General features: G+C 50.7%; 1 protein-coding gene across 1 annotated transcript in view; it reads right to left on the bottom strand.

Annotated features, from left to right (window-relative positions):
* Positions 1-1,207: 1,207 nt before the first annotated feature.
* LOC137315794 (zinc finger protein 850-like) overlaps positions 1,208-15,699 on the bottom strand; it is a 135,136-nt gene continuing 120,644 nt past the window's right edge. The window contains exon 6 of the mRNA XM_067980280.1: positions 1,208-3,432. Coding sequence (XP_067836381.1) covers positions 1,923-3,432 — 1,510 coding nt within the window. The 3' untranslated portion in view covers positions 1,208-1,922. The remainder of the gene's footprint in view (positions 3,433-15,699) is intronic.

The following is a 15,699-nucleotide window of genomic DNA, read 5'->3' as shown; positions in this document are numbered from 1 at the left end:
GGTCTCCCATTTAAGACGGAGATGAGGAGAATTTTTTTCCCTGAAGGTTGTGAGTCTGTGGAACTCCCTTCCCCAGAGAGCGGGGGAGGCAGGGTCATTGAATATTTTTAAGGCCGAGTTAGATAGATTCCTGATTATCAAGGGAGTCAAATGTTATAGTAGGTAGACGGGAAAGTAGGGTTGATGTCACCATCAGATCAGCCATGATCTTATCAAATGACAGAGCAGGCTCGAGGGGCCGAATGGCCTACTCCTGCTCTTAATTCGTATGTTCATACGAGTGAGGAATATGCCGCGCCATGAGGTTACAGATTGTGTTGGATTACAATTCTGCTGCTGCTGATGGCCCACAGCGCCTCACGGATGCCCAGTTTTGAGCTGCTCGATCTGTTCTGAATCTATCCCATTTCGCACGATGGCAGTGCCACACAACACGTTGAATGGTGTCCTCAGTGTGAAGACGGGACTTGGCTCCACAAGGACTGTGCGGTGGTCACTCCTACCAATACCGTCATGGACAGATACTCGCCTTGTTTGCCCTCCCCAATTGCATTACCTCACACTTCTCTGGATTGAATTCCATTTGCCACTTTTCTGCCCACCTGACCAGTCCATTGATATCTTCCTGCAGTCTACAGCTTTCCTCCTCACTACCAACCACACGGCCAATTTATGTATCATCTGCAAACTTCTTGATCAAGTCCTCCACATTCAAGTGTAAATCATTAATATATACCACAAAAAGCAAGGGACCTCGTACTGAGCCTTGAGGAACCCCACTGGAAACAGCCTTCCAGTTGCAAAAACATCCGTCAACCATCACCCTTTGCTTCCTGCCACTGAGCCAATTTTGGATCTGACTCGCCACTTGCCCTTTGATCCCAAGGGATTTTACTTTTTTGACCAGTCTGCCATGTGGGACCTTGTCAAAAGACTTGCTAAAATCCATGTATACTGCATCAAACGCGTTGCCCTCATCGACAATCCTTGTTACCTCCTCTTAAGAGTCAATCAAGTTAGTCAGACACGACATTCCCTGAACAAATCCATGCTGACTGTCCTTGATTAATCCGTGCCTTTCTAAATGACGATTAATTCTGTCCCTCAGAATTGTTTCCAATCATTTGCCCACCACAGAGGTTCGGCTGACTGGCCTGTAATTACTCAGTCTATCCCTTTCTCCCTTTTTAAACAATGGTACACTGTATTTAAAAGAAAGCTGATTTATTTGAGACTGATACAGAATATTAAATTCCAGCCCAGTTATAGGGGTTATTATCAGAAACAAACCCTGTGGAAATGCATAAAGAGATACCTGACCATATTAACTCTCTCTAATACACCGAACCCACAAATGTAGAAATGCATGATGGATATTTGACCATATTAACTGACCAGCTAATTCAATGTAAAGCTCACAGAATAGTTTCTCATGAAAAACACACAGAAGCACAATTGTGTTATTACTTTGAGCTCTCTCTCATGCTGATAACTGTCTGACTAACAGAAATGAATGACCATATAGCCTTGAGACTAGGTACAGACTTGCTGATAATAAGGACAGTTTCTGAGGGAAAAGCACTTTCCCAGGCCTGTGTCCAAAATCACCAGACGGCCATGGGAACCAGAGGGTGGGTTCCCTATTTTGATTGACGAACTACCTGAACCAATAAAGAATGTACGTGTACGCCCATATTCCATGACAGGTGGGCGTTGTTAATGAACTGTATAAACGTGAGCTGTTTCTTGAACTCAGCGAAGACGTATCATCAACCAGTGTTTGAGGGACACTTCCTCTTGTACAAGTTTCTTCATAAACTCTTGCTTGTCTGAATGAAGTGATTGGGAGTTAATGCATTGTATATAATAGGTAACATTAAGTTTAAGTTTTCGACAACCCCAACTATCAGAATGAACATAGTTCAGTCCTGGATGTGATTAACAACAGAATCCAACTCCTGTGGTAACATGTGAACTCGCTGGTGTGACTGCAGGTTGGTTGACTGAGTGAATCCCTTCCCACAAATGGAGCAGGTGAACGGCCTCTCCCCAGTGTGAACTCGCTGGTGAATCAGCAGGTTGGTTGGCTGAGTGAATCTCTTCCCACAAACGGAGCAGGTGAACGGCCTCTCCCCAGTATGAACTCGCTGGTGAATCAGCAGGTTGGTTGGCTGAGTGAATCTCTTCCCACAAATGGAGCAGGTGAACGGCCTCTCCCCAGTGTGAACTCGCTGGTGAATCAGCAGGTTGGTTGACTGAGTGAATCCCTTCCCACAAATGGAGCAGGTGAACGGCCTCTCCCCAGTGTGAACTCGCTGGTGAATCAGCAGGTTGGTTGGCTGAGTGAATCTCTTCCCACAAACGGAGCAGGTGAACGGCCTCTCCCCAGTGTGAACTCGCTGGTGAATCAGCAGGTTGGTTGGCTGAGTGAATCTCTTCCCACAAACGGAGCAGGTGAACGGCCTCTCCCCGGTGTGAACTCGCTGGTGAATCAGCAGGTTGGTTGACTGAGTGAATCCCTTCCCACACACGGAGCAGGTAAACGGCCTCTCCCCAGTGTGAGTACATTGGTGTCTCAGTAGAGCATTCCTGCTTTTAAACCTCTTCTCACAGTCAGAACATTTAAAAGGTCTCTTATCAGTGTGAACAAGTTGGTGTTCAATGAGACTGGATGAACAAGTGAATCCCTTCCCACACACGGAGCAGGTGAACGTTCTCTCCCCAGTGTGAACTCGCTGGTGTTTCATCCGGTCGCCTGAATGAGTGAATCCCTTTCCACACTCTGCGCAGATGAACGGCCTCTCCCCGGTGTGAACTCGCTGGTGTCTCAGCAGGGCGGATGACCGAGTGAATCCCTTCCCACATGCGGAGCAGGTGAACGGCCTCTCCCCAGTGCGAGTACATTGGTGTCTCAGTAGAGCATTCCTGCTTTTAAACCTCTTCTCACAGTCAGAACATTTGAAAGGTCTCTTATCAGTGTGAACAAGTTGGTGTTCAATGAGACTGGATGAACAAGTGAATCCCTTCCCACACACGGAGCAGGTGAACGGTCTCTCCCCAGTGTGAACTCGCTGGTGTTTCAGCCGGTCGGCTGAATGAGCGAATCCCTTCCCACACACGGAGCAGGTGAACGGCCTCTCCCCGGTGTGAACTCGCTGGTGTCTGAGCAGGGCGGATGACTGAGCGAATCCCTTCCCACACACGGAGCAGGGAAACGGCCTCTCCCCAGTGTGAACTCGCTGGTGAATCAGCAGGGCGGCTGACTGAGCGAAACCCTTCCCACACTCTGCGCAGGTGAACGGCCTCTCCCCGGTGTGAACTCGCTGGTGTCTCAGCAGGGTGGATGACTGAGTGAATCCCTTCCCACACACGGAGCAGGTAATCGGCCTCTCCCCAGTGTGAGTACGTTCGTGTCTCAGTAGAGCATTCCTGCTTTTAAACCTCTTCTCACAGTCAGAACATTTAAAAGGTCGCTTATCACTGTGAACAAGTTGGTGTGAAATGAGGCTGGATGAACAAGTGAATCCTTTCCCACACACGGAGCAGGTGAACGGCCTCGCCCCAGTGTGAAGTCGCTGGTGTCTCAGCAGGGTGGATGACTGAGTGAATCCCTTCCCATATGCGGAGCAGGTAACCGGCCTCTCCCCAGTGTGACTGCGTCGATGAGTTTCCAGCTGTGATGGGGAATTGAATCCCTTCCCACAGTCCCCACATTTCCACGGTTTCTCCGTGGTCCGGGTGTCCTTGTGTCTCTCCAGGTTGGACGATCAGTTGAAGCCTCGTCCACACAGAACACGTGGACGGTTTCTCCCCGCTGTGAATGGTGCGATGTTTTTTCAGACTGTGAGACTGGTTAAAGCTCTTTCCACACAGTGCACTGGAACACTCTCACTCGGGTGTGTGTGTCTCGGTGATTTTCCAGTCACACTGATGTTTGAAATCTTTTCCCACAGACAGAACAGACAAACATTTCTCCTTCCACATTCAAAGGCCGATGATATTCAGGTCCTGATGAATCGAGTGACTCGGTCAGATTGACATGAGGTTTGGTTTGAGTTTCCCGTCTGTGAATCCTCCCCTTCCAATCCCCTGTGAAAGGAGTTTACAAAAGTCCACACTGTAAATACAGGTGAGAAATTCAGAACAGAAAATTCTCGTTTCTACAGAATATTCTTCCCGCTCATTCCCGCAGACTGCAAATCCCAATCCCACACAGTCTCCCTCCTCCCTGTGCTGAAATCCAAACCCATCGCACCATCCCCAACATATTTCCTTCTATCTGAGTTATCTCTCCCTCCCGCTGAAGGTGCTGACTCTGGCTGGGTTCAGATCTACACCCACTGGTTCCTCTCTCTCTCCTCCCCTGAAGGTGCTGACTCTGACTGGGTTCAGTTCCACACTCACTGGTTCCCCTCTCTCTCCTCCCCTGAAGGTGCTGACTCTGACTGGGTTCAGTTCCACACTCACTGGTTCCCCTCTCTCTCCTCCCCTGAAGGTGCTGACTCTGACTGGGTTCAGTTCTGCACTCACTGGTTCCTCTCTCTCTCTCTCTCTCTCTCTCTCTCCTCACCTTTCGGTGCTGACTCTGACTGGGTTCAGTTCTACACTCACTGGTTCCCCTCTCTCTCTCCTCCCCTGAAGGTGCTGACTCTGACTGGGTTCAGTTCCACACTCACTGGTTCCCCTCTCTCCTCCCCTGAATGTGCTGACTCTGACTGGGTTCAGTTCGACACTCACTGGTTCCCCTCTCTCTCCTCCCCTGAAGGTGCTGACTCTGACTGGGTTCAGTTCGACACTCACTGGTTCCCCTCTCTCTCCTCCCTGAAGGTGCTGACTCTGACTGGGTTCAGTTCTGCACTCACTGGTTCCCCTCTCTCTCCTCCCCTGAAGGTGCTGACTCTGACTGGGTTCAGTTCGACACTCACTGGTTCCCCTCTCTCTCCTCCCTGAAGGTGCTGACTCTGACTGGGTTCAGTTCTGCACTCACTGGTTCCTCTCTCTCTCTCTCTCTCTCTCTCCTCACCTTTCGGTGCTGACTCTGACTGGGTTCAGTTCTACACTCACTGGTTCCCCTCTCTCTCTCCTCCCCTGAAGGTGCTGACTCTGACTGGGTTCAGTTCCACACTCACTGGTTCCCCTCTCTCCTCCCCTGAATGTGCTGACTCTGACTGGGTTCAGTTCGACACTCACTGGTTCCCCTCTCTCTCCTCCCCTGAAGGTGCTGACTCTGACTGGGTTCAGTTCGACACTCACTGGTTCCCCTCTCTCTCCTCCCTGAAGGTGCTGACTCTGACTGGGTTCAGTTCTGCACTCACTGGTTCCCCTCTCTCTCCTCCCCTGAAGTTACTGACTCTGTCTGTGTGTACGTGCTCTCTCCCCCTCTTCCCAACACTCTGTCCCTCCCTACATACTGTCCATCTGCAACATCTCCCAATTTTGGTGATGGGCTCTCCTTGACCCATCTCCAATTCTCCCTCTTATACAAACGCTCACGAACACATCCCAATTTTTCTTTGAATGAGACACTCTGACCCGTAACCATTTCGACTTCCTTGACAGACGTTCCCTGATCCATCATCATTCAGGTCTGGTTTTGAGCAGGTGCTGGGGGGGGGGGGGGGGGGGGAGGAGGAAAGAGATAATGTTCACTGTTTTATATTGGGGTCTGGGGGGGATAATGTTCACTGTTTTATATTGGGGTCTGGGGGGATAATGTTCACTGTTTTATATTGGGGTCTGGGGGGATAATGTTCACTGTTTTATATTGGGGTCTGGGGGGGATAATGTTCACTGTTTAATATTGGGGTCTGGGGGGATAATGTCCACTGTTTTATATTGGGGTCTGGGGGGGATAATGTTCACTGTTTAATATTGGGGTCTGGGGGGATAATGTCCACTGTTTTATATTGGGGTCAGGGGGGATAATGTTCACTGTTTTATATTGGGGTCTGGGGGGGATAATGTTCACTCTTTTATATTGGGGTCTGGGGGGGATAATGTTCACTGTTTTATATTGGGGTCTGGGGGGATAATGTTCAGTGTTTTATATTGGGGTCTGGGGGATAATGTTCACTCTTTTATATTGGGGTCTGGGGGGGATAATGTTCACTCTTTTATATTGGGGTCTGGGGGGATAATGTTCACTCTTTTATATTGGGGTCTGGGGGGATAATGTTCACTGTTTTATATTGGGGTCTGGGGGGGATAATGTTCACTGTTTTATATTGGGGTCTGGGGGGGATAATGTTCACTCTTTTATATTGGGGTCTGGGGGGGATAATGTTCACTCTTTTATATTGGGGTCTGGGGGGATAATGTTCACTGTTTTATATTGGGGTCTGGGGGGATAATGTTCACTGTTTTATATTGGGGTCTGGGGGGATAATGTTCACTGTTTTATATTGGGGTCTGGGGGGGATAATGTTTACTGTTTTACATTGGGGTCTGGGGGGGATAATGTTCAGTGTTTTATATTGGGGTCTGGGGGGGAAATGTTCACTGTTTTATATTGGGGTCAGGGGGGGATAATGTTCACTGTTTTATATTGGGGTCTGGGGGGGATAATGTTCACTGTTTTATATTGGGGTCTGGGGGCGATAATGTTCACTGTTTTATATTGGGGACTGGGGGGGATAATGTTCACTGTTTTATATTGGGGTCTGGGGGGATAATGTTCACTCTTTTATATTGGGGTCTGAGGGGGATAATGTTCACTGTTTTATATTGGGGTCTGGGGGGAAAATGTTCACTGTTTTATATTGGGGTCTGGGGGGAAAATGTTCACTGTTTTACATTGGGGTCTGGGGGAAAATGTTCACTGTTTTATATTGGGGTCTGGGGGGGATAATGTTCACTGTTTTATATTGGGGTCTGGGGGGATAATGTTCACTGTTTTATATTGGGGTCTGGGGGGGATAATATTCACTGTTTTATATTGGGGTCTGGGGGGGATAATATTCACTGTTTTATATTGGGGTCTGGGGGATAATGTTCACTGTTTTATATTGGGGTCTGGGGGGGATAATATTCACTGTTTTATATTGGGGTCTGGGGGATTATGTTCACTGTTTTTATATTGGGGTCTGGGGGGATAATGTTCACTGTTTTATATTGGGGTCTGGGGGATAATGTTCACTGTTTTGTATTGGGGTCTGGGGGGATAATGTTCATTGTTTTATATTGGGGTCTGGGGGGGATAATGTTCACTGTTTTATATTGGGGTCTGGGGGGGATAATATTCACTGTTTTATATTGGGGTCTGGGGGGGGATAATGTTCACTGTTTTATATTGGGGTCTGGGGGATAATGTTCACTCTTTTATATTGGGGTCTGGGGGGATAATGTTCACTGTTTTATATTGGGGTCTGGGGGGATAATGTTCACTGTTTTATATTGGGGTCTGGGGGGGATAATGTTCACTGTTTTATATTGGGGTCTGGGGGATAATGTTCACTGTTTTATATTGGGGTCTGGGGGATAATGTTCACTGTTTTATATTGGAGTCTGGGGGGGATAATGTTCACTGTTTGATATTGGGGTCTGGGGGGATAATGTTCACTGTTTTATATTGGGGTCTGGGGGGGATAATGTTCACTGTTTTATATTGGGGTCTGGGGGGGATAATGTTCACTGTTTTATATTGGGGTCTGGGGGGATAATGATCGCTGTTTTATATTGGGGTCTGGGGGGATAATGTTCACTGTTTTATATTGAGGTCTGGGGGGGATAATGTTCACTGTTTTATATTGGGGTCTGGGGGGATAATGTTCACTGTTTTATATTGGGGTCTGGGAGATAATGTTCACTGTTTTATATTGGGGTCTGGGGGGGATAATATTCACGGTTTTAAATTGGGGTCTGGGGGGGATAATGTTCACGGTTTTATATTGGGGTCTGGGGGATAATGTTCACTGTTTTATATTGGGGTCTGGGGGGAATAATGTTCAGTGTTTTATCGTGGGGTCTGGGGGGATAATGTTCGCTGTTTTATATTGGGGTCTGGGGGGGATAATGTTCACTGTTTTGTATTGGGGTCTGGGGATAATGTTCACTGTTTTATGTTGGGGTCTGGGGGGGACAATGTTCACTGTTTTATATTGGGGTCTGGGGGGGATAATGTTGACTGTTTTCTGTTGGGGTCTGGGGGGATAATGTTCACTGTTTTATATTGGGGTCTGGGGGGGATAATGTTCACTGTTTTATATTGGGGTCTCGCGGGGATAATGTTCACTGTTTTATATTGGGGTCTGGGGGGGATAATGTTCACTGTTTTATATTGGGGTCTGGGGGGGAGAATGTTCAGTGTTTTATCTTGGGGTCTGGGGGGATAATGTTCGCTGTTTTATATTGGGGTCTGGGGGGGATAATGTTCACTGTTTTGTATTGGGGTCTGGGGATAATGTTCACTGTTTTATATTGGGGTCTGGGGGGGACAATGTTCACTGTTTCATATTGGGGTCTGGGGGGGATAATGTTCACTGTTTTATATTGGGGTCTGGGGGGATTATGTTCACTGTTTTATATTGGGGTCTGGGGGGATAATGTTCACTGTTTTATATTGGGGTCTGGGGGGATAATGTCCACTGTTTTATATTGGGGTCTGGGGGGATAATGTTCACTGTTTTATATTGGGGTCTGGGGGGGATAATGTTCACTGTTTTATATTTGGGTCTGGGGGGATAATGTTCACTGTTTTATATTGGGGTCTGGGGGGATCATGTTCACTGTTTTATATTGGGGTCTGGGGGATAATGTTCACTGTTTTATATTGGGGTCTGGGGGGAAACTGTTGACTGTTTTATATTGGGGTCTGGGGCGGCACTCGGTGTTTTCGCAATCTGCGTCTCCTGTGCCTGCTCAGCTCACACTGTCCGACAATGAGCCTCTCCCACCCCTCAGCTCACACTGTCCAACAGTGGGCCTCCCCCACCTCTCTCTGTGTGGCTTTAAACAGATGGAACCCTGTGGGGTGGAGCAAACATTTCAACATTTGTTAGTAAAATGGATGAATTCAGGACAGACAGCAGGGATTATTTGAGGAAATAACACAGTGTGGCGAGAAAGGGAATGCAGTGGGTGTTGTGTGGATGGATTGTCTAAAGGTGTTTGAGAAGGTGCCGCACACTTGTTGATAAAATTAAGGCTGACGGAATTGAAGGGAGTGGGGCAGCGTGGACAGGAAGTTGGGGAAAGGGCAGAAAACAGAGAGTCGTGGATAATGGATATTGTTCAGACTGGAGGGATGTAAACAGTGGTGTCCCCCAGGGTCAGTGTTGGGACCATTGCTCTTCTCAATACAGGGAAATGATCTGGGCTCAGGAATTTCGGGCACAAGATGAAAATCTCCAGATAATTCAAATGCCACCAAGATAGGGAGTGTGGGGAACTGTGAAGAGGACTGGAAGTGACTTCAGTGTCACGGACACTGGATAATAAATTGGACAGATAGATGGCAGATGAAATTTAATGCAGAGAAATGTGAAGTGATACATTTTGGGAAGAAGAATAGGGAGAGGAAAAGTGAGAGGCTCCGTTGATGAAGCTGTTCAGAAACTATATCCCAGATTTTAATAGGGTTAATCATTGGTCATTGATTGCTGTGCACTGTCCCATCAAACACTCCCAGGGCAGGTACAGCACGGGTTAGATACAGAGTAAAGCTCCCTCGACACTGTCCCATCAAACACTCCCAGGGCAGGTACAGCACGGGTTAGATGCAGAGTAAAGCTCCCTCTACACTGTCCCATCAAACACTCCCAGGGCAGGTACAGCACGGGTTAGATACAGAGTAAAGCTCCCTCTACATTGTCCCATCAAACACTCCCAGGGCAGGTACAGCACGGGTTAGATACAGAGTAAAGCTCCCTCTACACTGTCCCATCAAACACTCCCGGGGCAGGTACAGCACGGGTTAGATACAGAGTAAAGCTCCCTCTACACTGTCCCATCAAACACTCCCAGGGCAGGTACAGCACGGGTTAGATACAGAGTAAAGCTCCCTCTACACTGTCCCATCAAACACTCCCGGGGCAGGTACAGCACGGGTTAGATACAGAGTAAAGCTCCCTCTACACTGTCCCATCAAACACTCCCGGGGCAGGTACAGGGTTAGATACAGAGTAAAGCTCCCTCTACACTGTCCCATCAAACACTCCCAGGGCAGGTACAGCACGGGTTAGATGCAGAGTAAAGCTCCCTCTACACTGTCCCATCAAACACTCCCAGGGCAGGTACAGCACGGGTGAGATACAAAGTAAAGCTCCTTCGACACTGTCCCATCAAACACTCCCAGGGCAGGGACAGGGTTAGATACAGAGTAAAGCTCCCTCTACACTGTCCCATCAAACACTCCCAGGGCAGGTACAGCACGGGTTAGATGCAGAGTAAAGCTCCCTCTACACTGTCCCATCAAACACTCCCAGGGCAGGTACAGCACGGGTTAGATACAGAGTAAAGCTCCTTCTACACTGTCCCATCAAACACTCCCAGGGCAGGGACAGGGTTAGATACAGAGTAAAGCTCCCTCTACACTGTCCCATCAAACACTCCCGGGGCAGGTACAGCACGGGTTAGATGCAGAGTAAAGCTCCCTCTACACTGTCCCATCAAACACTCCCAGGGCAGGTACAGCACGGGTTAGATACAAAGTAAAGCTCCCTCTACACTGTCCCATCAAACACTCCCGGGGCAGGTACAGGGTTAGATACAGAGTAAAGCTCCCTCTACACTGTCCCATCAAACACTCCCGGGGCAGGGACAGCACGGGTTAGATACAGAGTAAAGCTCCCTCGACACTGTCCCATCAAACACTCGCGGGGCAGGGACAGCACGGGTTAGATACAGAGTAAAGCTCCCTCTACACTGTCCCATCAAACACTCCCGGGGCAGGTACAGCACGGGTTAGATACAGAGTAAAGCTCCCTCTACACTGTCCCATCAAACACTCCCGGGGCAGGTACAGCACGGGTTAGATACAGAGTAAAGCTCCCTCTACACTGTCCCATCAAACACTCCCGGGGCAGGGACAGCACGGGTTAGATACAGAGTAAAGCTCCCTCTACACTGTCCCATCAAACACTCCCGGGGCAGGTACAGCACGGGTTAGATACAGAGTAAAGCTCCCTCTGCACTGTCCCATCAAACACTCCCGGGGCAGGGACAGCACGGGTTGAGATCCTGAACCCCGCCCACTCTGTTCCTGTACCAAGATGGGCGCGCATGCGCCGTGACGATCCCTCCTCCTGTACCAAGATGGCGGCCGGTAACCCGGGCCTGTCCCCGGGGAGAAGTCCCGCAGTTGCCGCCCGGCTGCTCACACTCGGGACCAGAGGATCCGACTCGGGTCCTGCGGCCTCGCTCCATGTTTATAAGCCGTGGGGCGCGGCCTCCGCCCGGTTTCTCAGTGTCCTGTCCCCGGCCCCCCGCCTACCTGCTCCCGACCCTCCGACTCCGTCTGGCGAACGCGCAGAGCCTCTCCCGCGCCTGCGCCCTGGGCTCAGAGCCGAGGCCCCGCCCTCACCCACTGGCCCCGCCCCCTCATGGAGCTGCTCCCTCGCGCGAGGCCCCGCTGGTTTTGGGCGGAATGAGACCGCGCGCTGTTCCTCCTCCCACTGCCTGTGGGAATGGGGCAGATATTTAAAGGGACAGGCACTCCCCTTTGTTTATAGTTAAAGGGACAGTCCCGTTTATCTTTGAATGTTCGGGGATTTTACTAACGGAGCTCCTATTAACAATCGGTCCGTTCTGTAATTAGTGCAGTGATTAGGAACATTTAATCATTATGAACATGAGGAGGCCATTAAGCCCCTCCAGCCTGTTCCGCCATTTAATTGTATCATATCTGATCTGTATCTTAACTCCATCCACCCGCCTTGGTACCATAACCTTTAATACCCTCGCCTATCAAAAATCTATCAATCTCAGATCTGAAATTTTCACTTGACCCCCAGCCTCGACTGCTCTCAGGGAGAGAGTTCCAGATTTCCACTGCCCTTTGTGCGAAGAAGTGATTCCTGACATCGCCCCTGAATGGCCTCGCTCTAATTTTAAGGTTATGCCCCCTTGTTCTGGACTCCCCCAACAGAGGAAGTAATTTCTCTCCATCTGCCCTATCAAATATTTTAATCATCTTGAACACCTCGATTAGATCACCCCTTAATCTTCCAAACTCCACTCAAAACAAGCCCAGTCTATGCAACCTGTCAGTATCACTCTGGTGAATCTGTGCTGCACCCCTTCCAAGGCCAGTATATCCTCCCTGAGGTGCAGTGCCCAGAACTGAAGGCAGTCTCCAGATGGGGTTTAACCAGAGCTCTGTACAACTGTAACATAACTTCCACCCCTTTATATTCCAGCCCCCTTGAGATGAAGGCCAACATTCCTTTAGCCTTTAAAATTATTTTTTGTAACTGTCCACTAGCTTTTAGTGATTTCTGTACTTGGACCCCGAAATCTCTCTGCTCCTCCACAGTTTCTCGCTGCTTGCCGTTTGGTAAATACTCTGATCTCTGTCTTAGGTTCAAAGTGGGTGAATTCACATTTCCCCACATTCAACTCCACCTGCCACCGTTTTGACCACTCACTGAATCTATTATTGCCCCCTTGCAACTTTCTGCTCCCATCTACACTATTTACTGTGCCTCTTTACTCAATCTCATCAGCAAACTTGGATACATGGCTCTCCATTACTTCATCATAGTCATTTTACTCACAAATGTTGAACTGTTTGCTCCACACCACAGGGTTTCATCTGTTTAAAGCCACAACTGAAAGGTCCAGTTTTCTTCTGGAGTTTTATCTTCAGATAAATCAAGTTTCAAAAATGAGGCAGAATTCCAGAGAAGGAGTGAGATCCGGGCTCAGACCCTCCGCCGCAAGTCCCGCCCCTCACACACTCCGATTGGTTGGAGGACCAACTGCCCGCTCGGTCCTCCAGTCCCTCTCCGCTCTTCCTATTGGTCGGCAGCGCATTTGCTCCGGGTTGACGCTGGGATTGAAGGTCCTGAGCTGCAATTGGAAAATAAACATCAATCCAGCCCGTCAGTTCCAATGTGTAATGAGACTAAATTACCAACAGTTTTGGGGAAAAATACATTTCCCAAAGTTTTCTCGAGGCGAGGCGGTGCGCGCCTGCGCTCTGAGTGTTTCTGACGGTTTAATGGCGGTCTCCATTACCCAGCGGGCCCCGGGCTCTCGGGTTTGGTTTATTTTATTTTATTATTTCCGCTCCGCCCTCCGCTGCTCCAAAAGCGCTTTTCCCCCGCCCCCAATCTCAGTCCCATCAGAGAAACTGAGGGTCGGATCGGAGCTCCAATGGCGGCGGTCCGTCCCCAGACTGCACCGCGCGCCGGAATGTCCCCTATCGATCTGAGAGGAGCGCAGTGCGCCGGCGCAGGAGAGGCTGATTGTTGGTCAGTGTGAGCTGAGCATGCGCGGCCCGAAGGGTCTGAGGCAGAGAGCGCGGTTCGAGCAGGTCAGAGGAGGTGTGGAGAGAGCGGGTTAATAAAGGGCGGGGATCACAGGGCCCAGAAACACCGAGTGTAGGGCCCAGGACCCGAGAGAAAACAGGCGGCATCATCCCCCCTCCACTACCCGCCGCTTCCCGGGATCGGGCCCGACCCAATCTCCGCTCGAACTGAACCCGCACAGTCAACAACAACTTGCATTTCTATCGCGCCTTTAACGGAGCAAAATGGGTCAAGAGGGTTCACAGGAGCGGGAAGAGAGGAATGAGGAGAGATTAGGACAGGGCACCGAAAGCTGGGTCAAAGAGGGGGGATTGAAGGAGGAGAGAGAGGGAGAGAGGTTCAGGGAGGGAATTCCAGAGCTTGGGGCTCAGACAGCTGAAGGCACGGCCCCCAATGGTGGGGCGAAGGGAATGGGGGAGGAGCAAGAGGCCGGAATTGGAGGAGAGCAGAGATCTGGGAGGGTCGGAGGGCTGGAGGAGGTTACAGAGATGGGGCGGGTCGGAGGGCTGGAGGAGGTTACAGAGATCGGGGAGGGTCGGAGGGCTGGAGGAGGTTACAGAGATCGGGGAGGGTCGGAGGGCTGGAGGAGGTTACAGAGATAGGGCAGGGTCGGAGGAGGTTACAGAGATAGGAGAGGGTCGGAGGGCTGGAGGAGGTTACAGAGATAGGGGAGGTTCGGAGGGCTGGAGGAGGTTACAGAGATATGGGAGGGTCGGAGGGCTGGAGGAGGTTACAGAGATAGGGGAGGGTCGGAGGGCTGGAGGAGGTTACAGAGATAGGGGAGGGTCGGAGGGCTGGAGGAGGTTACAGAGAATGGGAGGGACGAGGGCTGGAGGAGGTGACAGAGATAGCGGAGGGTCGAAGGGCTGGAGAAGGTTGCAGAGATAGGGGAGGGTCGGAGGAGGTTACAGAGATAGGGAAGGGTCGGAGGGCTGGAGGAGGATTCAGAGATAGGGGAGGGTTGGAGGGCTGGAGGAGGTTACAGAGATAGGGGAGGGTCGGAGGACTGGAGAAGGTTACAGAGACAGGGGAGGGTCGGAGGAGGTTACAGAGATAGGGGAGGGTCGGAGGGACATGGAGGAGGTTACAGAGATAGGGGAGGGTCGGAGGGACATGGAGGAGGTTACAGAGATAGGGCAGGGTCGGAGGAGGTTACAGAGATAGGGGAGGTTCGGAGGGCTGGAGGGGGTGACAGAGATCGGGGAGGGCCGGAGGGACATGGAGGAGGTCACAGAGATAGGGCAGGGTCAGAGGAGGTTACAGAGATAGGGGAGGGGCAGAGGGCTGGAGGGGGTGACAGAGATCGGGGAGGGCCGGAGGGACATGGAGGAGGTTACAGAGATAGGGGAGGGCCGGAGGAGGTTACAGAGATAGGGGAGGGCCGGAGGAGGTTACAGAGATAGGGGAGGGTCGGAGGAGGTTACAGAGATAGGGGAGGGTCGGAGGGACATGGAGGAGGTCACAGAGATAGGGGAGGGTCGGAGGGCTGGAGAAGGTTACAGAGACAGGGGAGGGTCGGAGGAGGTTACAGAGACAGGGGAGGGTCGGAGGAGGTTACAGAGACAGGGGAGGGTCGGAGGGCTGGAGGAGGTTACAGAGACGGGGGAGGGTCGGAGGGCTGGAGGAGGTTACAGAGACAGGGGAGGGTCGGAGGGCTGGAGGAGGTTACAGAGACAGGGGAGGGTCGGAGGAGGTTCCAGAGATAGGGGAGGGTCGGAGGGCTGGAGGATGTTACAGAGATAGCGGAGGGCTGGAGGAGGTGACAGAGATAGGGGAGGGTCGGAGGGCTGGAGGAGGTTATAGAGATCGGGGAGGGTCAGAGGGACATGGAGGAGGTTACAGAGATTGGGAGGGGCGAGAGTCAGCACCTTCAGGGAAGGAGAGAGGGGAACCAGTGAGTGTAGAACTGAACCCAGTCAGAGTCAGCACCTTCAGGGGAGGAGAGGGAGGGGAACCAGTGAGTGTGGAACTGAACCCAGTCAGAGTCAGCACCTTCAGGGGAGGAGAGAGAGGGGAACCAGTGAGTGTGGAACTGAACCCAGTCAGAGCGGAGGAAAAAATGTTGGAGATGGTGCGATGGGTTTGGATTTGAGCACAGGGAGGAGGGAGAGTGTGTGGGACGGGGATTTACAGTCTGGGGGAATGAGCGGGAAGAATATTCCATGGAAACGAGAATTGTCTGTTCTGAATTTCTATCCTGTATTTACAGTGATGACTTTTGTAAACTCTTTTT

The sequence above is a fragment of the Heptranchias perlo genome, unplaced genomic scaffold (genome assembly GCF_035084215.1).
Source record: "Heptranchias perlo isolate sHepPer1 unplaced genomic scaffold, sHepPer1.hap1 HAP1_SCAFFOLD_56, whole genome shotgun sequence".
Lineage (NCBI taxonomy): Eukaryota > Metazoa > Chordata > Chondrichthyes > Hexanchiformes > Hexanchidae > Heptranchias > Heptranchias perlo.
This window is presented reverse-complemented; position numbering and strand designations above follow the sequence as displayed.